At 39.8% G+C, this 26,941-nt stretch overlaps 1 protein-coding gene across 2 annotated transcripts in view; it reads left to right on the forward strand.

Annotated features, from left to right (window-relative positions):
- ppp6r3 (protein phosphatase 6, regulatory subunit 3) overlaps positions 1-22,374 on the forward strand; it is a 29,023-nt gene extending 6,649 nt beyond the window's left edge. The window contains exons 4-25 of one of the 2 annotated variants that reach the window (XM_061075894.1): positions 2,694-2,880; positions 3,072-3,209; positions 4,242-4,307; positions 4,565-4,677; positions 4,814-4,927; positions 6,463-6,589; positions 6,950-7,102; positions 8,075-8,224; positions 8,658-8,722; positions 8,955-9,070; positions 9,265-9,350; positions 9,895-9,981; positions 11,574-11,671; positions 14,400-14,454; positions 14,934-15,064; positions 15,256-15,371; positions 15,571-15,796; positions 15,938-16,035; positions 16,410-16,605; positions 19,039-19,146; positions 20,081-20,152; positions 20,373-22,374. In XM_061075894.1, the coding sequence (XP_060931877.1) occupies positions 2,694-2,880; positions 3,072-3,209; positions 4,242-4,307; positions 4,565-4,677; positions 4,814-4,927; positions 6,463-6,589; positions 6,950-7,102; positions 8,075-8,224; positions 8,658-8,722; positions 8,955-9,070; positions 9,265-9,350; positions 9,895-9,981; positions 11,574-11,671; positions 14,400-14,454; positions 14,934-15,064; positions 15,256-15,371; positions 15,571-15,796; positions 15,938-16,035; positions 16,410-16,605; positions 19,039-19,146; positions 20,081-20,152; positions 20,373-20,424 (2,554 nt within the window). In that variant the 3' untranslated portion in view covers positions 20,425-22,374. The remainder of the gene's footprint in view (positions 1-2,693; positions 2,881-3,071; positions 3,210-4,241; positions 4,308-4,564; positions 4,678-4,813; positions 4,928-6,462; positions 6,590-6,949; positions 7,103-8,074; positions 8,225-8,657; positions 8,723-8,954; positions 9,071-9,264; positions 9,351-9,894; positions 9,982-11,573; positions 11,672-14,399; positions 14,455-14,933; positions 15,065-15,255; positions 15,372-15,570; positions 15,797-15,937; positions 16,036-16,409; positions 16,606-19,038; positions 19,147-20,080; positions 20,153-20,372) is intronic. The other variant, XM_061075895.1, reaches the window with a different exon arrangement.
- The last annotated feature ends 4,567 nt before the right edge of the window (positions 22,375-26,941 follow it).

Below are 26,941 nucleotides of genomic sequence, written 5' to 3' on the forward strand. Positions count from 1 at the left end.
TTGCGATTGCGATTTAATATGCGATTTTTTTTATTTGATCCAATTTTTTTCCCCAACAAAACATAATGAATGATTTCAATATGACCAACACAATATTAGATACATTTAGTGTTAAATAATATTTAAAATTATAGGTGTCTTACTGCTCCCAAGTCAGAAACATTTCACACAACTGAAACATAGAATATGCCTCTACTATACTTTGAAAATATTTTGTAAAATCAAAGTAAAAAAGTTATAAATAAAAAACGGAGAAATGCACAGGCCACAAAGTCAAACAGTACAACTGCTTGTATGAACAGTTTCCTGCAGCTAATGAAATGGTCCCACTCCTCAGACTGATTTTTAACCCTTTCGAACACAAGTCACGTAACAGACTGTGTGTGGAGCCACAACACAGCAGACACGAGGCAGTGTAAAGCCTTGAGCATCCCGTTCATGTCCGGGTGGTAGTGCAGCAGTACGGAGGCGCCGGGCCTCAGCAGGAAGACCCCCATGCTGAGCACCTCCGTCTGGCAGATGTGTGTGTAGGTGAACGGGGGGCTCTGGAGCCTCGCCGCCGTGGAGCTCGGCTTGCTTTTCCAGGGAGGGATTTTCAGGTCCGCCGCCCGCAACGCGATCACCATCGAGATGAGCTCGCTCTGTGTGTCCGTCACGTCGAAGACATGAGGCCCCTGTAGGTGACGCAGGGCTGCTTCGCTATCTTCTGGATTAGCGGAGTTGTGTTGTCCCGCGGCATTCTGGCTGCCGGTGAGGACGGCAGCCCGGTGCGCTACTCTTGTTCGCACGTGATAATCGCGCACGTTGCGATTAGGAAAATGCGTTTTATCATATCGCGATTAAATCGCAAATGCAATTAATCGTTCAGCCCTAATTATGATCAAATTTAGGTTGTGATTCCTGCCTCCAAAATGCAGGACAGTTATTGGTTCCTGCAATAATTCACTTGCTTCACTGTCTTCTGGCTACGCTCTGGTGCAGTCATGCCTCCATTACAGAAATCTTTCTGAAACTGAACAGTACACCTGTTCCCCAGCAGCCAATTCTATAATGTTTGGAGGTGTTCTGCTGATATTTTGTGTTATAGGCATAGATATTAAATCACAGATGCTTTGTAGTAGTACCTCAATATAGCTTTCCATGTTATCACAAATTTTTATTGTCAATATATCAAATCTCGAATCAAGTTTAGCTCTGAAAATGACTGGGCAACATGGTATTTAAGTGTCAGTCTGATTTCACACTCTGTTGGTTGTCTGGAAACAGAAAGCATTAATAAGAACAATCAAATTGCTCAGTGAATTGGGCTGAGAAACACAAAAAACTGAGAAATGCACAGGTCACAAAGTCAATCAGTACAACTGCATGTATGAACAGTTTCCTGAAACTAATGAAATGGTCCCACTCCTCAGACATTTTAACCCTTTCGAACACAAGTCACCTAACAGACAGAGTTTATATGGCATCACAACACAGCAGACATGAGGCATTGTAAAGACCTTGAGCATCTTGTTTGTGTCCGGGTGGTCGCGCAGCGGTATGAAGGTGCAGAGCCTCAGCAGGAAAACTGATAAAAGGCGATTTTCTAACAGCAACGTGCGCGATTACAACGTGCGAAAGAGAGTAGGGCACTGTGCTGCTGTCCTCACCCGCAGCCAGAATGCCGCAGGACAACAAAACTAGGGATGCACCGATCCGATATTTGTATCGGTATCGGTACCGATATTGAAGAAATTTCTAGATCGGGTATCGGTGACAATGGGCCGATCCATATCGGCGGATCTATTCAGTGTAATTCTATGCTGTGCGCTGTGAGTGACGTCATACGCAAGCAACACGCCGTGTTTACAAAATGCAGCGAGCGAAAGGATCAGCTCCCCCGTGTCACTTATGAGTTTAACAGCACACTGGGGGGGGTCCGGTGGCGCCTCACGGCGTCGCTGGTGCGGGGGGCTTTTTCTCATTTTCTTGGGACCGCGGGGTGGTGTCCGCCGGAGGGGCCCCCAGCGGGAGACGTAGCTGAGGTGATCCCCGAGAAGGGCCCGACACGCGTCCAGAGTCGTCGCCGGTGCGGAAGGCGGGCCGTCGGAGGGGACCGGGTACGGCGGTCGGCGGCGGCGACTCTGGACGCGTGTCAGGCCCTTCTCGGGGATCACCTCAGCTACGTCTCCCGCTGGGGGCCCCTCCGGCGGACACCACCCCGAGGTCCCAAGAAAATGAGAAAAAGCCCCCCGCACCAGCGACGCCGTGAGGCGCCACCGGACCCCCCCCAGTGTGCTGTTAAACTCATAAGTGACACGGGGGAGCTGATCCTTTCGCTCGCTGCATTTTGTAAACACGGCGTGTTGCTTGCGTATGACGTCACTCACAGCGCACAGCATGGAATTACACTGAATAGATCCGCCGATATGGATCGGCCCATTGTCACCGATACCCGATCTAGAAATTTCTTCAATATCGGTACCGATACCGATACAAATATCGGATCGGTGCATCCCTAGTTTTGTTGTCCTGCGGCATTCTGGCTGCGGGTGAGGACAGCAGCCCAGTGCCCTACTCTCTTTCGCACGTTGTAATCGCGCACGTTGCTGTTAGAAAATCGCCTTTTATCATATCACAGTTTTTAGCGCAAATTCAATATTATAACCATGGTTTTGGAAAAAAATCTAAGGAGCAGCTTTTTTTTTTTTCAGGTATCCTAACATATCATGTGAGCTGCTTACGTCAGATGTTGGCCAGATAAATGACAGACTTGGAGAAGATGAAAAACTGCTGATGAAACTTTACGGCTTCCTCCAAAATGAGCCACCTCTCAACCCGCTCCTCGCAAGCTTCTTCTCCAAGGTCCTGTCCATACTCATTGGACGTAAGCCTGAACAGGTAAGTTGGTCAAAAGGGGGTGTTGTGTGATAAAATGTGAAGCCATATTTGATTGATAATCAACAGGTTGCATGCTCTGAATGTTTTCTTGAAGTACTTTTCACTCAAGCTAAATATATTCGACTTTTTTTTTAATTGTGTTTATCCGATGTAAAGATTGTAAAGTGTGTATGATTGGTTTGTGTTTATAGATCGTCGATTTTCTGCGAAAGCAGGAAGATTTTGTTGACCTAATGATCAAACACATCGGGACATCAGCCATCATGGACCTGCTACTTAGAATGCTCACCTGCATTGAACCACAACAGCTCCGACAGGATGTTCTCAACGTGGGTAGCAGGACAATGCTTTCTCATGAGTGCAAAAATTATTTCTACAATAGTTTATTTACCAAGTAATAAATTAGACCATCACAACCAACAAGAACATATTAACAAAACAAATGTTGCTTGTGGTGATCTGGTATTAGTAAAGCTATCTTTCATCAGTGTGAATTTTACTTGAACCAGCCGAACAGGTCTAGCCTTGATTTTCAAGCAATTGTTTTTTTTATGAGGAATACACTGAGCATTTACAGCATTGTGCTTTGACATAGTATCTACAATGCTTAGATCTAGGTGTATAGTCTAGGGCTGCCACTAACAACTATTTTCAATTAATCTGTCGACCAATTTACCGATTAGTCGATTAATCTAAATTATAAATTTTCCTCCAAAAAAATGAGTGACCATTTAATTTCCGAAGCGCCGTGGAAGCCAGGCGCCTCCTATCATCCCCCCCTGTTAAACCTTTGTGCAGTTCACATGGGCTGTGATGCGCTGTGCCAAGGGCGCCTCGCGCCCTGCACCGATCGTTTTGGCGTGTAGTCTGTCGAGTTCGCTTAATAATGTGCGTGAGACAGACTGTGTATTAATGTTGACATCTTTATTCAGGTCCTAACTTCCGTGTCTGACCCTCTCACATTCATTGCCTCATCCTATTGGTCCTCAACATACCAACAAAGGGGCTTCCTATTAGTTAAACCTGCATGTCAATCAACTGTTGTGAATAACATTGAACAATACCACATCAAATATGCATCCCATGTTTTGTTACAGCCAGCCTGCGGCATCCAGTGTAAACCCGGCGTTACGTAGTGATATTGAAGAAGAACATTTGTTATAATGAAATGTCAGAATAAACTTTAACATTTTCTAACTGTTATTTCGTATATGGGATTTTCCCACGTGCTACGCTGAAGGTGATAATATGAATTTGTGAAAATGTATCTTCACTTTGAATGGATAACTAATTTTTCTTGCATTCCCTCTGAACATTTTGTGCTGTCTGGACCATCTCTGCTTGTTGTTGTTGTTTTATAGTGGCTAAATGAGGAGAAGGTGATCCAGAGATTGGTGGACATGGTACAGCCTTCTCAAGATGAGGATGTAAGTTTTGTCAATTGGCCACCAGGATATTACAGTCCTCTGTTTTATTTAAGCTTTGAAAAGATTTTTTTCCTAAAAGATCAGTTTACTCAATTACAAAAAAAAGAAAATCGTATACCAATTATTAAGCAAGATAAACCATCATGCTTGTTTTACATCTGTTTACAAATATAAGGACTTCAAATAATGAGTCAGATTTAAGACCTTAGATTCCTAGTTTATTGATTGCCTTCTCTTTTTTGTTCATCTTTGCCCAGAGACACTCCAATGCCTCCCAGTCACTGTGTGAGATCATCAGACTGAGCAGAGATCAGATGTTCCAGGTTCAGGGTTGCTCAGAGCCTGACCCACTTCTGGCCACACTTGAAAAGTATGTGCCATTAAACCAAAAGAACTATAATCTAAAAATGACCTTTTGAACCCTCTAAGGTGTTTTGTTTTTGCTGTATGTTGACCTCTGTATGCTCTTGAAACACATTCTGCTTCATCTTGGTTGTTCTCCTCAGACAGGAGACGGTGGAGCAGCTGTTGTCTAATATCTTTGACAAGGAGAAGAATGAATCTGCAATCGTCAGTGTTATCCAGATCCTCCTCACACTGTTTGAAACCAGGAGACCAGCGTACGTCTTGTGGACTCTGCCACTCTTGATGTTATATTTTGACATTCCATTTATAGTTGGTTTAGAGATTGTTATGCATCTGCACTGGCAATAGCTCGTGGCTGGAGGCATTATGTTTTCAGGTTGTCCGTTTGTACCATACTCAAAATGCGATACTTCAAGAATGCCTTGAGGGAATTTCTTCAAGTTTGGTACACATATTCACTTGGACTAACGGATTAACTGATTAGATTGGCCATACAAGGGAAATGTTTTGTCTAGTGAAGGTCTCTGTAACACTGTCGAGAAATTGTTTCACATTTGACACAAACATTCACTCGGTTTCAAGGATTAACTGTTATGATTTATGTAGCTAAAGGTCAAGGTCATGGTTGGTTTAGTTTTTCTTGAACGTGATATCTTATCAACTCATGGAATGTCTTCAAATTTGGTTCAAATACTCACTTTGTCTCAAAGATTTTGGTGGTAAAAGGTCAAGGTCACGTGACCATATGTCGATTTAATCGCAATACATCAGGAACGCCCAAATGTAATATCTCAGGAACATATCAAGGGAATTATTTCCTATTTGGCACATTTGTTCACTTGGACTCTCTGATTAATTGATTCAATTTTGGGGGTCAAGGTCACGGTGGCCTCAAAAAAACATGTTTTTTTGGCCAACATCTTAAGGGAATTTCCCCAACTTTTGATCAGCTGTCACTTGGAGTAAAAAATTAATTGATTAGATTTGAGTGGTCAAAGGTAAATGTTACACTTATCTTATATGAATCGGCGAAACATAAAAATGTGCACGTATACTATACTGGTTGGCGTTGGCAAACACCAGCAGTGTGGTAATTCTGGTTGAAGAATAATGTGAAATGAGAATAAAACACCTAGTATGATATAAAAAATGCCTTAGATTGAGAGACAAATGAATGGGCTTTTTGTTAGCACACTAGTTATTGAAGTCAGATTTTATAGCATAACACATTTAGTATCACATTTTCAGTACTCAGTTATTTCTGATATGTGAACATGGCAACATCACTACAACTCTGACTGAAAGCAGCACCCTGATGATTTATAAATCAAATTGGATTTTTTTTTGCCTATATTCACAAATCACAATTTGCCTCATAGGGCCTCACTATGTGCAACATTCTGTTTTTAACCCTCAGCAAGAGTAAGGAAAAACTACCAAACAAACTCTTGCAACAGGGGTAAAAAAAGTGATCCCTCTTCCAAGACGGAAAGAAGTGCAAAAGTTGTCCAGTGTAAGCAAACGGGTTATAAACAAGCCCAACAATTAATGTAGATCATTTTAACAATTTACTTGGTAGTAAACACATTTGAGACTACTGATGGTTTAATGGCAATTCTGTGTGACAGTTAATACCAACAAAATGCAAAACAACGAATTAGCTGAACCATAATTATAAGTAAATGCTGAGTTCATCATGCTATGAAATAATTGTGAAAATAGTCTAGCCACCTGCACCCCCACAATTACTACAAATGTTCATACTACTTATGTGCGTTTAATGTTGCAGGTTTGAGGGTCATATGGATTGCCCCCCAGGGATGTCCCATCCGTCATTTTCAGTTAACCACAGCATCCTGGAGGCTGTGCGACCCCGTCTCAAAGATTTCCACCAGCTGCTACTGGAACCCCCAAAGGTAAGCTGCTTAAACATGAGGTGTAAGCAGTTTAACAATAACAAAATGTTGTAGACTGCTGTAATAAGGTTACTTTCTTCATGTTAGTATTACATAATTTGTGTCCTATCCATTGTCAGCTTTTTCTAGTCTTTGTAGTATGTTTATCCAAAATTGGTTAACAGTGTAGTTCCTGAAATTGAATTTATAGTAATACAAGTGGTAAATGTTTACTAGAAATTATCCAAAGACGATAAATGATCAAGTGGCAAATGGCCTCCAACCCGATATTACATTATTTTTTTTTAATAATGAATTATTATGTGTATATATCCCTGTCCGTAGCTTATATACTGAGCTGAGTATGTTCTCCACTAACAGAAAAATGTGATGAAAACAACGTGGGGGGTGCTGGACCCTCCAGTGGGCAACACCAGACTCCATGTTGTCAGACTGGTGGCCAGTCTGCTGCAGAGCAACACACACAGCATCAACACAGAACTCATTAACCTCAACACACTGGGAGTCATACTAGTAAGTACTGTTGAGTAATTTTGACCATCCTCACACATTATATTCCTCATTCTATATTCCACTAAATATTATGTGTATCACATCTGTACAGGAGAATAGTGCCTGTCCAATTCAACAGATACTCCCTTCTCTCTCTAAGCAGTACCCAAGGTCAGGTTGTAGATAAAGGACCAACCACCAGTACACTGTAGTGTCTATGTTGAGGGAGTTTCATATTTAACACAGATGTGCCAGACAGAGAGACACCAATTCAACCATCACCAACTTTGATTAGTTGCGTATTTCTCCAGTGACAAGAATGTAAGGACTCAATGTTATCTAGGAATGGATACTTTGGGCTTAACTATCCAATAGGATGCAAAAACCTCCATGTAACAGAGTGGCAGTGATTCTACCCATTCATGGCTGTGCTGTTACAATGGCTGATGCAAGTAGAGGAAGATATATGGGGATGCTGTAGGAGACTTGTCACCCCCCAAGTCTGACATGTGTCAGACTCTGTTAGTGTTTGTATGGTGTTTCACCTTCTGGTCTCCTTGATGCATCAAGTCTTCATCAAAACCTTCTGCATAAAACATCAGCTTCTGCCTGAGTTCTCCTTTCACCAACTTCCAGAAAACTTACTTTATGGATATTTTATTTTATTTGTCACCCTAACGGTGTTCAAATTTATTTCACTACCTTATTCCAGTCTAAGAGTGTAACAGTCTAAAATGTAGTAATAATAATAATTAAATGTTATATATGTACTTTTCCTAACAATGTTTTCTTAACGCACTACAAGATTTAAAATAATGGTACATCACAGGATGTTATCAAGATTATCTCTGTGTGTCCACATAATGTTAGTTTGTCCCTGCAGGATTCCTTTTGATTTTTCTTTAGTATAGTGTTAAAACCACTCTTAGCATTATACTATCCATACCACATACTAATATGTCTGCCTTCATAATTCTTTGTTTTGCTCCTCAGGACATGTATTTCAAATACATCTGGAACAACTTCCTCCACATTCAGGTTGAAATCTGTACAGCTATGATTCTCGCTATGCCCCCCGCCCCCAGTGACATCCAGCCAGATACAGAGCAGGAACATGCAAGGGAGAGCATCCTCATCAAACATGTAAGAAAATAGTAGAGACAAGAAATACCATCATAATATTTTCTATTTGTGTTAGATAATTAAAGTTTTTTTGTTTTTTTTCTGCTGAACCTTCAGACTAAACAACAATGTTGGTTATGTGGTTATTCCATGACCAACAAGCCAATGAAGAAGTGAGTTGTACTAACTGTAAAGTAAAGATAAAACACAGTGGCAAAGACAGCAATTCTTAAATAAGAAATTACTGCAGCACGTTTTTCTAGGCAATCTGGTTCATGTTGAGCATAATTGGTTTATTTCAAAGTTTGGACTGAATATTGTATTGCAAGGTCCATGGACACCAGCTTCACTATTCACAACTAGTGAAGGCTTATTGATGATATGTTATAGATGACTGTCTTTGCAGTATACGCTAAATTAGTTGGATTAACTTGCTTATATTTTTCTTCACCAGCTGTTTCAAAAGTGCCAGTTTATTCAGAGAATCCTAGACGCCTGGGGCTCCAATGAGAAAGAACAGTGAGTATTCTGCTCTGCTGCAAAGACAATATAAGTAACTATGTCAGACTATTGCTGTGTTTAATTTAGTCGTGGTTTTCTGTAAAAGAAAATAACAGACCACAAACCAAAAGTTATGTGCTCCTTTACTATCAAAATGTCAATGTTAAAAGTGTAGCAAAATGTCAAAAGAACACTACTGGTTGTGGAGAAGTTAACAGAGTGATGCTAAAATTGTACCGATGTATTTTAGGGCGGAAGGTGGTCGGCGACAAGGCTACATGGGTCACCTGACTAGAATAGCCAACTCTATAGTTCATAACTCTGACAAAGGCCCTAATGGACCGCAGATACAACAGCTCATCTCAGGTAAGGACTGGCTCATACCGGTTATCTTCATCTGTCTTGAAAAATTGACTTTATAAATATAATAACATTTAAATTTATTTTGGGAGTAACTGAGTGAACATCCTCTCATGGCATCCCTTAACTCAATGGTTAGCCTATGTAACAAAATAACTAGTGGCATCTTGGAGTATGACCTCTGTGTGTGTCTAACACAGAGCTCCCAGTAGAGGACAGAGAGAAATGGGAGGCCTTTATTTCTGGGCAGCTGGCTGACACAAACAAGAGAAACACTGTCGACCTGGTGAGTAACTAGGGCATCATCAACGCTGATGTCAAGTTTTAGTTAAGCCATACACGTTGGGTTTGCAGTGCAGGTATTTAAGACAGTTTTTATGATTGTGCTGACCCTAGTTAAGCACATTGGATTAGGGTTGGGTAATATGCTAAACATTTTTTTCTAACCAGCCACCGTCTACCCAACAATAGTCAATTGGCAATATATATATATATATATATATATGCATGTGTGCGTGTGTCGGCGAGACATGGAAAAGAGAATGAGCAGAGTCTGAATGGTATGTGTGAATGAATGAATGAATGCAGGCAGTATTGATAATTTTCATTTAAAAAAAGCGTCAATCATTATTGCGTTGATCAATGTTGATCTTGTAGCGGTGGCGGAAAACAAGTCGACTTTAAACTGTACAGTGTCAGGAATCGGCTGTGTGTGTGGACAGCCACTTCAATAGACTGCTTAAGAATTCACATTTAAGTAGAGGATACTGTTTTCTTTAAGGCTCTTTTAAAGGTTCCAACCTTTTTTGCTTAAATTAACTTTTCTTTAGGTAAACACACACCACATCCATTCTTCCAGTGATGATGAGGTGGACTTTAAAGACAGTGGCTTTCACCAGGACTCCTCTCTACAACAAGTAAGACCAAAACACACATGCACAAATGCACATGTACACACAAAGCAGGCCCATAGCCACACAGACCACTTTATACAATGCTAGCTTTTGTTGGATATACATTGAAATTCAATCAACAGAGAAAGGTATTTTAAGCAGTGTCAGTGGTCAATATTGTCGCCTCAGCTCCTTTGCATATATACACTCTCAAAGCAGTTTTCACATCAAAACAATTATATTTGCTAGTTTACGTCATTGTACCTATTACAGTTAAGTTGAGTAAACAATCAAGTACAAGCTCCATCTTGGGTAAAATCGAATGAGGAGGAATCTAGTGGTTGAGATTTTGAACGAAGCTTTGTAACGTTAGGCAGACTTGAATGCTGATAGGAAGATGACTGTTCTTCTCCTCTTGTAGTTAAACATTATCTCAATTTGAAAACGTTTTGAAATTTATCATAATGTCACCCACTATTGCAGTCAATGGGAATACATCATATTGAAACATCAGTTTCTCACTCATGGAGCAATCCAACTTTGTGAAATTAACTCACAGGCATCCCTATACTGTCTAGATAAATTACAGATATTATCAGATTTGATTTTGATAGAACACATTTTTTTAGTATTAATAGTGGTGGTTGAATAATCTGGCTTATGTCAATTCATCAAAAATGCATCATGAAAAACTTATTTTCCTCAAAAGGCCTGTCCCTGACCCATTGCTGCTTAATGCAGCTATAATTGCTTGCAAGTTTTTTGAAAATTTGCCATGTTTGCATTTATTTTAGTCGAGCCTCTCAAAATACTTCACATCATTAAGCCCTCTCTCTGGGTGATAACAGTGATTTTCCTGCATGCATTTACCTTGTTTGTGTGCCATTATGTTGTGAAGACAATCACCAGCATTATAAGATGTTGGTAGATGCATATTGTATGTTTACTGGATCACTGACACTGATTAAATTTACTACTCAGATTTCCAAACAAAATTTTCAGGTACCAGTGAAACATGATTCAGTTCTGTGCTGCCTGAGCTCCTGAGCAATAGCATGAAGAAATTATCTTTTTTAGATAGATACAAGATTTCAATAGTTCTCAGTGAAGGGTACATTACATAAAGGCTACATGGGTTGTGAAATTGATAAAAACATTTCTAACTGATGGTGCAGTTGACATCAGATTTTTTGGTCACTGTACAACAAGTAAAACAGATGCGTTTTCCTTAAGCCCTTGTCACTGCAGTGAACAATGCATAACTTTTTTCACCGGGTAATTTGTGACTATGGGTCATGCACAACTACAAGCTACAGATACATCCATACCCTGTTTTGAAATAATTTACTTAACTACTAATGCTATTTAGAAATGTTTTAGTCACTGTAAACATAATGGATTTGTTTTGTTATTTTTGTCAAGTAATATATAGTGTTTGGCATCTGACTGTAAATGCATGTTTGTGCCTTTTTCTGCACTTAACCTGTATAGCCTACATGTTGTATATAAATATATACATATTTATTTATATTTGCTATGTATTTGTATTGCAAGTAATGACCAGCTTTGTGTAGAGCCAAGACTATATCATTATCGTTGGTCTTGGGTTTTGCCAGGCCTTTTCTGATTATCAGATGCAACAAATGACGTCCAATTTTATTGAGCAGTTCGGCTTCAATGATGAAGAGTTTGCTGATCAGGACGATGTTGTGGAGTGAGTACTCATCCTGCATGACTAGACTTCCTGTCTAAGTATTACTGTGTAACACTGAAGGGGCAGGGCACTTCCAACATCAAAAAGCTGGTTAGCAGATTTTTTTCATTTATCCTTGCCTTCCTTACTTTTAAGTTCTTCATTCTCTGTCTCAATAATATGCCATGTGAAACATCTGAATGGTCTCTAGATGTCATGCAGCATATATTTGTCTGATACATTTTATATTTTCACCTTGGATCATAACAAATTCCAATACAGTGATGCATAAAATGCTCATTGCCAAACCTTAACCATTTTTGGAAACATTAAAACTAATGTTATTTTTTTCATGATAAACCTTATTTTATTTGTATGACTACTATTGTGAATTATCCAACTTTTTTATGTTGTGTGCTGCCCCTATGTATCTTTTGTAGTTCAAGCTGGTTTTGGTGTTAATCTTGTGCAAAAGTTGTGGGTTGTTGAATATATCTTGCAGTTGATCAATTATTCAAAATGCGTGCTTCATTTTAAACAAAACTTGTAGAGTTAAGCAGAGCATTTTCTTTTTTGATATATTTGATTTTGGGTGTACCATTATCAAAAAATTGGTCTGGGTGGAATAAGCCATATGAACATTTAAAATCTATTCCTCTAATCTTGGCATTCATATTTGTAACTTTGAATTTTAAAACAAAGTAGATTCAAAAGATGAGATTAATAGATGCATTTATTTATAAAATAAGCATGGAAGTCCTATTCTATTAAAACTTTGCCACTCAAAGCAATAGCTGGCATCAATAAATAGCATCAGAAAAACTCCCAAAACACACATCAACATTAATTTGTTTTATCAGAATAAGAAAATATCTGTCCAAATTTTGTCTTCTGTGCAAGCAAGTGCTCATATATTCATGGTTCAAATATATCATAAAAATCATTGATTACTTCCATTCTTAATGAGTAATTAATGTGGCTATGCTTTGTAAAAGTGGCAGATTTAACGCGTGCCAGCATTTGTTCTAGATGGTAATATTTGATGCCAGTTTTAAGATAGGAAAATTCATGAGTGATAACTACACTGATCAAATTATGAAGAAATATTTGCTGAAAAATATATCTTTGTAAAATTGATTTGAATGATTCCCAGAACTGCTGTGTTTGTGTACCTTATAACGCTCCTATTCTAGTTAAGTCTGTCTGTTGTCCATCTGTGAAGTCCAGATGCTTGGAAAGTTTCTGACTAGTCTGTTGACGACTTGGCTTTTTTCCAGTCCAGATAATTTCTAAATCTCATGAATGCACAAGTAGGAAAGTAACATGGGATCGATGGATGAATAATTTAGGATATTTTCCGTTTGATCACTTTCAGTAGTGGGGACTTTTTAGGAATTTTGGGGTGGTAGGCTAGCTGGCAGATGGTAACAGGATCGTTGGGTTTATATAGGGTTTAGGTTTAAATTGTTCACCTGGCTTGGTCTTATGTTATTGTTACTAGTTCAGTTAAGTGTGACTGCTGTTCATCATTAGGCCAACAAGTAACTGACCTTAACAGTCGAGTCTCTGCTTTTGCCAAGGGAATTGTTCAAACATCTTTCCTAAACATCTCTGATGGGAAAACGTGATGAAAAACATTTCCAAACAGTCCAAACCAGAAGGGCACTCAGGGAGTTTATACCTCAGCTAAGGACCAACAGCCCCTTATGAAACCCAATTTAAATAAATACATCCTAGATATTTATTTGGATCCGCACCAAGTTACATTCACTCATTATACACTCTTTATATCAATCCCCTAAACATGCCTGATCTTCATCAAGATCCTACCCTATCCCTCAATATTAAAGTGGAATAGAAATTCCAGGAACCACACCAAAATTGGATGGGTTCTTCTGACCCGTACCACATTCTTTCACCAAGTCTCACTGTAAACCATCCAGTAGGGTGTAACGGTACACAAAAATCACAGTTCGGTACCTAAATTGGTATTAGTTCATGCTTCAGTTCGTTTTCGGTACCGTAAAAATAAGAATTGGGTATCTTGTCGGCTTTTTTATATAAACCACTAGTTTTCTCATTAGACATTGGCTGTCATTCTTAATAATGTCTGACTCACTAATAAAGTGCATAAAGTAAATAAAAAATGTATATTATGGGGATCGATTACTTGGTCTGTTATAAAAAAAAAACTACGACAATTAGAGAATGGATAAATATGATATATAAGCAATTATATACCACATTAACATTGTTTAAATTAAATGGGTAATCATTGCAGATTAATCAATAATGAAAATAATGGTTTGATAATTTATAAGTTTGGTGGAACATGTTACCTTAACCTTTGAAAGAGCTGGTCTAACAATATTCCTCTGTTTCCAGAATGATGCTTAGTTTGGCTAAACTTAGAGCTTTTATTAATGTTACCTGACCTTGGGAAACAAAGCAAGATTGAAAAAGGCAATCTTGGCCTACTTGTATAAGTGCTTTATATCTCCTGCTAGAACCCCTGTGGGATTTATGTACCTTTTATTTGTTTACAACTCAAAAAATGCATGTAAAAAACAAGTGTGCTTCTTCAGCACTATCTTTGTGACCTTGAACCTGGCAAAGGACAAAATATGTTAAAGTTTTTGCTGCAGTATGGAAAATGAAGTTTTATAGCCTGTCTGCTTGTTGTGTAGCCATGTATGTGGATGCCTAATGACCCTAACTAAACTAAACTTTGTTCTCTTTAACATTGCAGTATTCCCTTTGATAGAATATCAGACATCAATTTTTCACTGAATACAAATGAAAGTGTAAGTACTTGGTCTATTAATCTTGAAATCATATTAATTCAGTGATTTAGAGGAGAAGTGGAAGAAATTCAATATGTTGATTATTAATATGGCATGTATTGTATTTCCTGATATCATTGTTAACATTCATTTAAAAGCAGAAGCCACAAAGGGATATGATAAAAAATTCAAATTCTTTTTGGTGGATGTGTAGAATGAGGATTAATTTTGAATATGTGCATTTGAACCAAAAGGAACAAATGCATGATTAAATAAAGTAAAGCATGAATTGGCTTAAATTAATATCCATTGAGATGGCTCTGATTGAGGCCTGCTGTAAAACTGTTATGCAAGTATACTAGAGGTTAACCTGTTAATGTCTGCTTCACAGTTCAGGGTCACTTGTTTTGTAGGATCCAACCCTAGTTTTTATGTGCAAGTAAAGTACATAAGACAGTGTTTTATTAGCTACCCCTGCATGTGCATTTGTGTTACCACAGGCAAACATAGCTTTGTTTGAGGCTCGCTGTAAAGAGAAAATACAGCAGTTTGAAGATGCTGGTTCAGATGAGGAAGATATCTGGGATGAAAAAGATGTCACCTTTGCACCAGAGGCACAGAGACGCCCGAGGTCAGCTGACAACATGAGCACGCGCACACACAGACACACACACACACACACACACACACGTCCTTGTGTTGTGCTGAATACATGTATGTTGTGACTTTAAACTTTAAGGCCAACATCCCTCTCCTTTTTAAAAGTTGTCTATGAAACCAAACAAACAGGAAATAGCCGTTTATCTGTTGTGTCCATCTCAGGAGCTCAGGCAGCACAGACAGTGAAGAGAGCACAGATTCAGAGGAGGAGGATGGAAAGAGAGATCCATTTGAAGCATCCAATCCCATCACTGATGACAGAATGGAAGTTGACACAGGTTGGTTTACTTAGCTGACTTGAACTGGATTTGTTTTAAAATTTTGGATTTGTATTAAGTGCTGATAGTTAATGTTCTGTAATTATTATTTATTTATTTTAACAGCAATATATATGGTTCAGTGCTGGTGTACATTGGATTTGTTATCAAGACCTTGCTTCTGATGACAAATTTTTATGTATTTAAAAAAAAAAATTAGGGCCAGTGTGGACAGCCAACTTTGATGACATCCCCATGGACACGGGTACATCCACAGCTCCAGCCTCCAGCCCCAGTGACCCTGCTGCCTCCTGTCCTTTGTCCTCTTCCTCCTCCACCACCACAACGACTGAAGTCCTTTCTGGGGAAGCATGGAGCACCTCTCCTGCTCCCACCTCCAAATCCGAAACTGGCTGGGCAGACTTCTCCAACTTTACCCCTGTTAGGTAGGGCATCCTGACAGACTCTAATATAGCTTGCTGTTAGTGTGCCAGCAGTATTGATTAAGATGATTGATTGAGTATTGATTGCTTTTGGCTTCAGTCAAACTGAAATAACAATTCTTAAAGAGAAATTTTATTTTTCAGCCCAAAAGACCCACTGAGATGCAACTCTCCTGTTGCTATGGAAACCAGCATAGAGACAATGGACCCTCTTGGGGTCAATGCCCCAATTCAGCCTGAAGGTGAGATGTCATCAAATACATGTCCATATTGACAGCTAGGGTGACTTGTGTACACAGTTATGATCCTGTGACACACACACACAAAAGAGGGTGCCCCCCCACATTCCTACATCTATGAATGAACATAAGTCTTGCTGCTGACCCACTGTGACAATCTAAACATAGACACCTTTTGAAGGAAAATTTGATACTTGCTAATTTGTGTAATTATCTTTGCTTATCATTTAGTATCCAAATCTAAATTAACCAAAAATTACTTTGAGTGAATATGCTTTCTATCTGGGTAGCTTGAGTTGATAAGTGTTGAAACAGCTAAAATAATATTGACCATTGGCAATTATGACCACTTTTTCCCCACTCTAAACACCCCTCAGAATGTGATGGCTGGTTGGGAACCAGTGTGGCTTCTCCCTCCCCCACCTCACCCAAGGATTGTGGGAAATCTAAAGCAGATGAGGAAACCACCTGTTGTGAGCAGCGCAGCATTACAGAGACGGTCATCAATGGCTCCATGAAAGAAACAGTCAGCCTCACTGTTGACGCCAAGACTGAGACCGCCGTCTTCAAGAGGTTCGCCAAACTCATCCACACGAGACAAATACTACATAGCTGTACTTGATGACTCGATGTCATTACTAGCAGATTCAATGCTAAGGATGTGGTCCTGTTATTCTAAAAAGGGAATATTGAAAAGCACTTGCATTACAGTGTCTTCTATAGAATGACTACATGTTATGGTGTGTCTCATAAGTGTCACATCTGTTTTCTGAGAGTGCCCTCATACTATTACTTAGTCACGAATCCTTTAGTAGAAGTGTTAAATTGGTGACAGTCTCCAATCTCGGTGTTATCACCGAGATTGGAGACTGGCACCAGGCCTATTTAAAACATGTATTGGTTGGAGAGTGTTAAATAGAAATGTGGTTTAAAGATGTCTATCGCCAGCACATGATCTAAGATCCAATTAGCACAAAATATCATCAGTTCTCTTTGTTCTGCCTCATTTAAACAGAACCATTTGCTCCTATCCTCGCATTTGTGCACCATGTTCTATTAGCTGAGCACAAAAATACCACACAAATGGGTAAAACCAATTTATAGGTCAGAAGAATAGTGTAGGTGTTCTGCTTCAGCTGCTCGTTGCAGCATACGGCCAAGTTGGGCTGAAAGGAGAGAAAATAGTAGAGACCGAGAGACAATTCATATCTGGTCCATCTTAAACAAATTATCAAACTACAAATGTGTCACAGCCACCTTCCTAACTTTTCAGTCCACCAAGGACTAATTGTTTCTTTATCGAGTTTCAACAGTGCCTTCATATTGAAGTACTTGCTTATCCTAAATCAGCAGCTGTTGAAGGTGGTCATCCTCTTGTTGATGCTGCAATATATTGTCTGTCTGTCTGTGTAAATAACTGTCTGATGAACTAAGCGACACTTACAACCTGAGCTTCCCCTCTCTCTCTTGCTGTGCGTTGTGGGTGTGGTCTTCTTCAGAGTGTTGAAATCTTATCGGTATGTACAGCCAATCAGAGATCAGCCTGCAGCCGTGATGTAGTCTTGTTGTCACGTCAACCACCAACTTTTTTCCCAGTTTTGATCTTTTGGTTTCAGCTCCTTGTTTGTTTTTTTCATTATCTCCATTCTGCATGTTTCTCTACAAAAGTTGTCGTCCATTTCTGGATTCCCGTCAGCCTCTTGACAATAGCAATTTTAATGGTCTCAAACGGCTTGAACTATTAAGTTTTATTTATTTATTTCTATAGTAAGTGTCTCCCACATCTGCCTTTTTATTGGCTCTATCCCTTAGCCATGCTTCCCTTCTTAAGAGAATAGAGAAAAATGCAAAAAGGTACATTAAAGGTGTAACTGCTTACAAATCCCTAATGTGTGTCACATTAGGCACTGCTGATTTTAATGATGCATTTACGCGTTAGTCCACCAGTCCGCAATGATGCGTGTGTTCAAAGACCATTTGTAAATAATTCTTATCATTACGGCCCTCCCAACTTTTACCAACATTTTTTGAAGTCGAGTTGGCTGGCGAAACAGCCTACTGTAACAGGTTTCTTTTTTCTGATATTTATAATTTCAGTTTACCTTGTAAAATTTCTTTAAATTTTATCTTTTAAAATTTATTTTATTTTAAAATAAAATGGAGACACCTTAAGTCAATAACTTCAAACATGTTAATGACTCTACTCTCCTGAATTTATGTTACTTAAGGCCTTAAGTATGTGCCAGTGCAGTGGGAATCCTTAATATCTACCAAACAACTTAAGTTGGATTTAGACTTATTTTATTCCTTGTTGTAAGCATTAAGGATGGATATTATTGTTGTTACTACGCAATAAAAAAAACTTCTAATCAGGCACGACAATACCATTATGAATGTTGTTGCGTTGTGTGAAAAACAGATGTTGTTCCACGTGTGTAACCATAACCAGAGATTTGTAATTGGGCACGTTATAAATTCCAAAGACGAATGTTTTGTAGCATGACAGCTTGTTTCCAGAAGTAACAAATGCTGGGTGATTGTTAAGTATCATCACATTTGTTGGATTGTATTTCGGTGTTTGAGTGATTTGCTTTGATTGAGGCCTCATCAAGATCATTGGTGGTTCGCTGAGACAGAGCAAGACTGACGGCTGGCACAATCAATTTTGGTCTAATCAGTGTCCAAATCTGTTCGTATGGCCACCTGCTGTTTGCTGGATCTGTAGCTTCACAGTAGAAGGAGTGATGTAGCTCAACAACCAAAACAGTTGACTTTCTCCATTTGCTGTACATTTGATGCTTTTCCTGCATACTGCTCCAGTTACTCCATTTCAACACCTCCAACATTTGTTTTACTGTGTACTCTATCAGTCAGTTCAGCATGCATCACAGTTCACGTCTCGTCTTTTTTTGTGTCTTTCTATGGGAAAGTAAGTGGTTTGTATAAACTAATTATTATTGTATTGATGTATATCTCTGTGTTTGTGTATGTACGTGTGTGTTCCAGTGATGAAGAGAAGAGTGCTTCTTCAGAGAAATACTCAGTAGTGGAGTGTGTGGATTTGGAAAGAACAGGCGACAACACCTCTGCCGCTGCCTGCTGTCCCAAAACAGGGTCAGACACAACACATGGAAAACTTACCTACAGAAAAATTAACAACCATATCAATCTCTACATCACAAAATGCTTAAATGATTGTCTTGAAGGTGCATAATTCAAAAGTAACCTTTTTATTTATCTGTGGTATCAAAAATTATCATTAATTAAATCAACTTTTCCAGTGGAACATGCCACTCCATTTGTCGTTAAAAAAAAGGAACTAAGTGTCCAGCAGAGAAGTCAGTATTACAATATCAGAAGTCAATTTAACGATGAAAAGTATATTTGGCTGTATATTGAATATTAATCTGCAGTATTTACACAACCAATTCTAATAGTTGTACATATTATATCGCTAGAGCAACATATTTCCACATCTTTCTCTTTAAGCAAAATGTTGTAGAAAAACACAGAACTGTATTTCTGATCAATCACAATTTTTATTTGAATCAATTAAAATAGATTCTTATTGCTCAGCCAACATGTGTGTCCTCTGCTTAATGTTTTGTGTGCTGTGGTCACTTGTTGCAAGTGCTTCAGTTAAGGCTGTCCTATGTTCAAAATTGAGTTGTTACGTCATGTTTTTGTTTTTTGCATTTAAATGAATAGGTCATTGTTTCACTTTTTGATGACATGAAATGAGGTCATTTATACCGGAACCTCATACAGTTTTTTTTCAAGAAAAAAATAAAAGTGTAAGCAACTTTGATATTTTCCTGACTTAACGAAATCATCAAGAATCAAAGAGATTTGAATCAAATCGTAATCAAACTTTATTGGACTGTTATAATAGAAATTAGACTGACTCAGGGAATCAGTGCAATTATCAATCCCTAATTTTGCATTTACTGTAAGTGGTTTCCTTTTGATCATGATCTATTTGAGATGTGTTACAATATTTCCAGATGAGCTGTTGACAGACTCCACTCTCCTTTGTTTACTTAAACAGTGACGCGTGTCGGTCCACTGCAGAGCTTCCCAATGGTCCTCTAGAGGAAATGGCAGCCATAGAGGAAGCCAAGTAAGTAAAACCTGTGTGAGAGGTTGATCCTGACTCTTTCTAGGATATACCCCTAAATCATGAAACCCACTCAAATGTCAATGTGTAATGTTCGGTATACGTCTTAACTCAGAGAAAAGTAGTAGAGTACAGCTAATTATTGTGTTACTCTAAAATGTTTGTATATCTATTTCCTCTGTCTCCTTAATGTCCATATCTTTATCTTTGTGTTTCTCTCCAGAATAGACCAGAGTGCCATTTCTTCAGAGCCAGCTGTGAATGGGCCAGCATGAGGGTAGTCTATTGCAAGCCAATGGCCAGCCTGTTCTGCCGCGCAGGGCCCTCCTCCTGGCTAACCAGCAGAGGCCACTGTTCAGAGCTCTACCAGTCACATGCCCCACCAGGACCAGCAATACTCTCATGTGCTCATCAATGACAGTCACAGACAGGTGTACAGACACAGGATGAACTGAAAAGCAAAATAAGAGACAAACTCAAATGGATACTAGTTTTTTTTTTTCTGCTTTTGTTTATATACTATTGTTCTTATGAGGTGATGTCCGACTGATGTCTTGCCACTCAAAATTAAATAGTAATGTTGCTATAGTTAAAGAAATGATTGTATGAATAAAATATTTTATAAAAAGACAAATGTATACAGAAACATAAGATGAATTACCACAGAAACGGGAACCACACATTGGTGACAAAAGCAACTACAAAGCTGTTAGTAGATCGATCTGTTCTCCTGCACAGCAGCCAGACACAACAGTTGCTTTAATTATAACTTGCCCACCATTGATCTTTCTCTGAGCAAAGCTGCTCCTTCCAATTGAAAAACGTTTTAATTACCACACAGTTTTATTTTGCTGCAGATATTCTTTGTAAATGTTTTCACTTGTATTCTTCTGCATTGAGTAAGACCAAGCTTTTTGGTATTTTTTATTTATTTATTATGGAAGTAAAATGATGGTTATGTATTGTTACTTAAGAGCCATACAAACACTCTCTCCCCTTCGAGTGAGCTGCATTTGTGTTTGTTGTCAGCACAGCCTAAAGTGGGAGCTGTAAATGCTTTCTGAGGTTGATGTTATAGCTCAAATTTCAGAACTGCAGTCCCCTCTCTTTGGCCTAGCACTCTGATTGTTTTAATTTTTTCAAATTCTTTTTAGACCAATAGTTTCTCTGAGGGTCTTCCTTTTATATTACCCTTACATTTAGAACATTTAATTATAGGCTGACGACAGTCTGCAAAACTGTAATTTCTTACCAGCCATGACTTACTTCACAAAGGGACATGAAATAATAAGAAAAGTCAATTTGATTCAGTTTGTGTTAAGAGTTTAATGTTCTGGAAAGGCTGCTGAACAAGTTCCAGGCAGCAGTGTTGCATACTTGCACTGCATTCAGACTGACAACTCTGGAGAAAAAACAGCACCTGTCTTCAAGGTATTGTTGGCATCTCAGAGTAACAAACCAGAGCAGAGAAGCTGAACCATCAGACCATTTACTATCTTGACCAATCAAAATAGAGCCAGTCAACATTTCTCGTAGATTAGGTCACTGGTAAAATTTTACTGTTCACCCTTGTTTAAAAGGATGATTCAAAATCCTTTCTTTAAAATCTTGTCTGGTGTTATGGTGTCTGATATGCCTTCAACAGTTTGAATTAATTACTCAAACTGCCTGCATTGTCTTATTTCTCAGCAGTAACCAAAGTAAAATATCCTCTCTAATGTAGACCCTTGACTCTTGTCAGCCATAACGCAGCTTTGATCCTTCATCCACTTAAAAATCCACTTTCATGAGACTTTGGATTGACTTAGTTTTCAAATTTCAAACTTGCTGTGGTTTCAGACAAACTAGTTGCCTCTGTATATATGGCCTTTTACGTTTGGTTTGGTCGCCACCAACCCCTGAGAAAAATGTCTGTCTGGCTTTTGAGGTGCTAGATGCTTAACCTTTTCAATATTATACATAAATGATCAACTTTTGCATTTGGCCAACTGTTGGCGAAAATGAACATGAGCTAGTCTTGAAATATGTTTAAGCATTACTGCTGAATATTACGTGAGGTTAACAGAGCCTGACACAGGCCAGTTACCCGAGCATCTACAAGCAGCTGGGATGAAATTAAGGCCGCATTGTTTCTACAGAACCTTATCTCCACTTCAAATGTGTTCTCCCTGGAATCATATGATTCAGTGTTTGGCATTTGTTTCCAAAATAAACTAGTTTTGTAACTCGGTTTTCTGTACCATCGTTAGAATAAGCTATTTACAGCTGACATACAACTTAACACCAACTTTTTGTCTGATTATTGATAAATTCAATTTCATCGTATTTTCTGAAGCTCAGTGGTCTTTGCAGATGGGTTATTAGGCTGGTCTATTGTTGCACAATCCCACCACAGACTTTGTTTTAATGCTCTCCATATGTGACCTTAAATGCTTAATGTCAGTAAGGCTATCTTCCTTCAATGACCCATATTTGTGAGCTGGCAGTCAGTTTCTTTCATTGGATTAAATGTTTCACTGGAATATAAATTTGCCTTTAACGTGACACTGCATGAGGTGGTCTTCAACAGTGGCTCTCTTCTGGTCCTCTCCTTTGTAGAAAAGCAGCTTCAACTTCGCGCAGACATCCTGGAAAAGAAAGGTCAGTATTTGTATTCCTCTGCAACCGCCAGTGGCTGGAGGCATCCTGTTTTTAGATTATCTGTCTAATCCCTTGTAAATACTATATTTTAGAGGGATGGTTCAACCAGAAATGAAAATTCACTCGGGTGTTTGAATCAACAAAAAAACGCTTTTGGATTTTCAGGGGTTAACAATAGCAGCCGAGTCCAATATGATTGAAGACATTTGTTAATTCTCTTTAGACGTAATAAAATAACAGCAAAAACATAACATGCCTCCTAAAGGCCGGCGCATGCTTCTGCAACGGCGTCTGCCGCTTTTCACGTTGTGACGCAGGACTCGTCATTCATGGTTTTCCAAGCGTTGCGCTGGATGCAAAGCAATTCACCGCCAGACCACTAGGTGGAGTAATTGAGCACCAAGATAAGAAAGATTGGGGATCGAACCTCTGAAATAAAGGCCCTCCTCAAGGAAAAGAAGAGGGTCTTTAGGTCAGGTAACAGGGACGAGCTAAAGACTGTGCAGAGGGAGCTGAGGAGGAAGATAAGGGACGGGAAGAAAGTCTACAGGACGAAGATGGAGGAGCAGCTGCAGCTGAATAACATCAGTGGGGTCTGGAAGGGCCTGAAGACCATGTCTGGTTTCCAGGGGCCCAACCAACAGCCTATGGGGGACCACAAGTGGGTGAATGACCTTAACTTGTTTTTCAACAGATTCGATAAGCCACCCACCCCTCCCCCCATCCAGTCCTCTCTGCTGCTGCAACCCCCTGTGGACTGCCCCCCCCTCCCCCACAACACTCGGCTCCCCTCCCCCACTCCTCATACACCACAGTCCACAATCAGTGCCCCCCCCCCCCTAACAACCCACGGCACTCAGCCCCCATTCCCCAAATTGTCCCTCACAACTGCCCAGGTGAGGAAAGAACTGAGCAGGATGGAGGTGAGGAAGGCCACGGGTCCAGACGGGATCAGCTCAAGGCTCCTCAGGTCCAGCGCAGTCCAGCTGTGTGGGATAGTGAAGCACGTCTTCAACCTGAGCTTGAGGCTGGGGAGAGTACCACAGCTGTGGAAAACTTCCTGCGTGATACCAGTCCCAAAGACCCTGCGACCCAAGGACTTCAGCATCTTCAGACCGGTGGCGTTAACATCCCACCTGATGAAGACGCTAGAGAGGCTGGTCCTTGTACACCTCCGCCCCCTGGTGAGCTCATCTTTGGACCCGCTCCAGTTCGCCTACCAGTCTGGCATCGGGGTGGACGACGCTGTCATCTACCTGCTACACAGATGCCTTTCTCACCTGGAAAAGGCTGGAAGCACTGTGAGGATCATGTTCTTTGATTTCTCCAGTGCCTTCAACAGCATCCATCCTCTACTTCTGAGGGACAAGCTGGAGCAGACCGGAATGGACCACCACCTCACCGCATGGATCCTGGACTACCTCACCAACCGTCCACAGTATGTGCGGATACGGGGGTGTGAGTCTGACCTGGTGTCCTGCAGCACGGGGGCCCAACAAGGAATCGTTCTAGCTCCATTCCTCTTCACCATCTACACCTCGGACTTCTCATACAACTCCAATAACTGCTCCCTGCAAAAAATTATCTAATGACTCTGCAATCGTCGGACTCATTTCTGCCGGTGATGACAGGGAGTACAGAGAACTGAGCCAGGACTTCATAACACAGTAAACACTCTCCTCCGACACCAGTGAACATCCAGGGAACGGACATTGACATCGTGAGATCCTATAAGTACCTGGGTGTTCACCTAAACAATAAACTGGACTGGACTGATCACACACAGGCTATTTACAAGAAGGGACAGAGCAGACTCTATCTGCTGAGGAGTCTGAGGTCTTTTGGTGTGCAGGGAGCACTCCTGAGGACCTTCTTCGACTCGGTGGTGGCATCAGCCATCTTCTTTGGAGTGGCCTGCTGGGGCAGCAGCATCTCGACAGCCGACAGGAAGAGACTTAACAAGCTCATCAGGAAGGCCAGCAGTGTGCTGGGGTGTCCACTGGATACGGTGGAGGTGGTAGGAGACAGGAGGATGGTTGCTAAGCTATCCTCCCAGATGGACAACTCCTCCCACGCCATGCGGGACACCCTGGCAGCTCTAAACAGCTCCTTCAGCCACCGGCTGATTCACCCCCGGTGTGTGAGGGACAGGTACTGCAGGTCGTTCCTTCCTGCTGCTGTCAGACTGTACAACCAGCTGTGATCCCATTGAACACACAACAAAATTCGTGCAATTTCTGCAATTTAATTTATTTAATTATTTTATTTAATTATTTAATTGTATTGTTTAGTTGTTCTACTACTTACTATTTATTTGCTTATTTACTTCTTACTTTTCTTTTCTTTTGCGCTTGTTGCGCTGTGTCTGCGCTGCTGCTGTAAAAACCTCAAATTTCCCCGCTGTGGGACTATTAAAGGATTCTGATTCTGATGAACCCGCGACCTTTGTGTTGAAGAACGACCACTCCACCCACTAGGCCAAACCGCCTGCTGACTCCCGTGAGGAACTTAGCACCCTAAGAAGATGGACAAATTACGTGTGTGTCTGTGTAATTCTATGCTGCTTTTTATACACACTTCAGAAAAAATATTTTCTACTTTACTACCTTACTTAAAAGTTAGTTTTATATTTTTGGATTTTAGATACTGGAGGATTTAACATGCTTTAAAAACCTATTGTTAGAGAATAACCCAGTAGTTTCCAAACTTGTCTTCTGACGCCTTACAAGAATCACAGTCTGCTGCTGCTTGTTTCCATGTGATGTCCTGAGGCTGCCCCCTGCTGGCTACTGGGTTCCTCTGCTGCTCTTGCTTGGTTTGTGCAGCTTGTGATTAACTAAAGCTGTCCATAAAAGAAAATCTTTACTATCCTTCAAGGGCAATTTGATGTAAAACCAGCAACCAGTGCACGACAAAAATAAACCAATATATACAATGTAAATAAAACACAATATAAAAACCCTATAGACTAAGTAGCAGGGGAAAATTAGCTTTTAATAAATGAATTGATAAGTCGACCAAGAGAAAATTACCTGTCAACTATTTAGATATTCTAGAAACATTTCATTTTACTTTTAATTTCCTGTTGTGTTTCTAATTATTAATAATGTTGGTGACATTTCCTTGATAAATGTGTGGAGGTTTTATTACCTCTGCTAAGGAGGTTATGTTTTGACCTCTGATTTGTCAGTCAACATGTAATAAACTACTGGACCAATAACCACAAAACTTGGTAGAAGGAAGCTGCATGGATCAGAGATGAACCTGTACGGTTCTGTTGAGCTCTACTGAGTGCCAGTCTAGTGAATGAATCTGGAATCCTCTCTCAAAAAACATATCTACAACATTCAAGCAATAAGGCAAGTGGAAAAGTGGGCATATGACTGGGGGTTTAAGCTATCAACAAGCAAGTCTTGTTACACGAAGATCACTTATAATTGCACACTTGGTGCTTGGAAGCTTACATTATTTGGGCAGCAGATGGAGAAAGATAATGAGTTTAAGCATCTGTTTCTGTGGCTTTATAACAAAATACATATCAACCATTTAGATACAAAATGTCAAAACAGTAAAACTGTTAAAAGCAGTAGCTGGCTATGACTGGGGGGGGGGGGCAGGAAAATAAGCATTAATTAACATATATAGGGCAGGCATGAGGTCTGCAATAGACTATGGCTGCATTGCTTGTGGAGCAGCAGCAAAGTCATATTTACAAAAAATGGAAAGTTTGCAGTATATCACTGTGTCAACACCTTTTAATGCAATACTCATAGAAGCAGGAGAGATACCACTTGAATTAAGAAGAGAAACACTTGCACTAGCATACTGGAGCAGCTTGAAGGGAAGAAAATCCCTCAATCAAGAAAAACAGGACACAACCTGGGGCATGTGGTTTTTGCTGTGTATACCCCTGAGTTCAAAGTATCAATCTCAAAAAGATTATCCAATCATCTATCTGTCTTCACAGCAGAGACTACCACAACCATAATTGGGTTACAGTGGGTGGAGGAGGTAAGATCGGACAGGGTGGCATTATGCTCTAACTTAGCAGCTGCTTTTTATTGTATTTATTTATTAAGTATATTTTGGGGGCTTTTATTGCCTTTTATTCACAGGAAGGAGAGCAAGCTGTGAAAGGTAAAATCAACAATA

Source organism: Limanda limanda, chromosome 8 (genome assembly GCF_963576545.1).
Source record: "Limanda limanda chromosome 8, fLimLim1.1, whole genome shotgun sequence".
NCBI lineage: Eukaryota > Metazoa > Chordata > Actinopteri > Pleuronectiformes > Pleuronectidae > Limanda > Limanda limanda.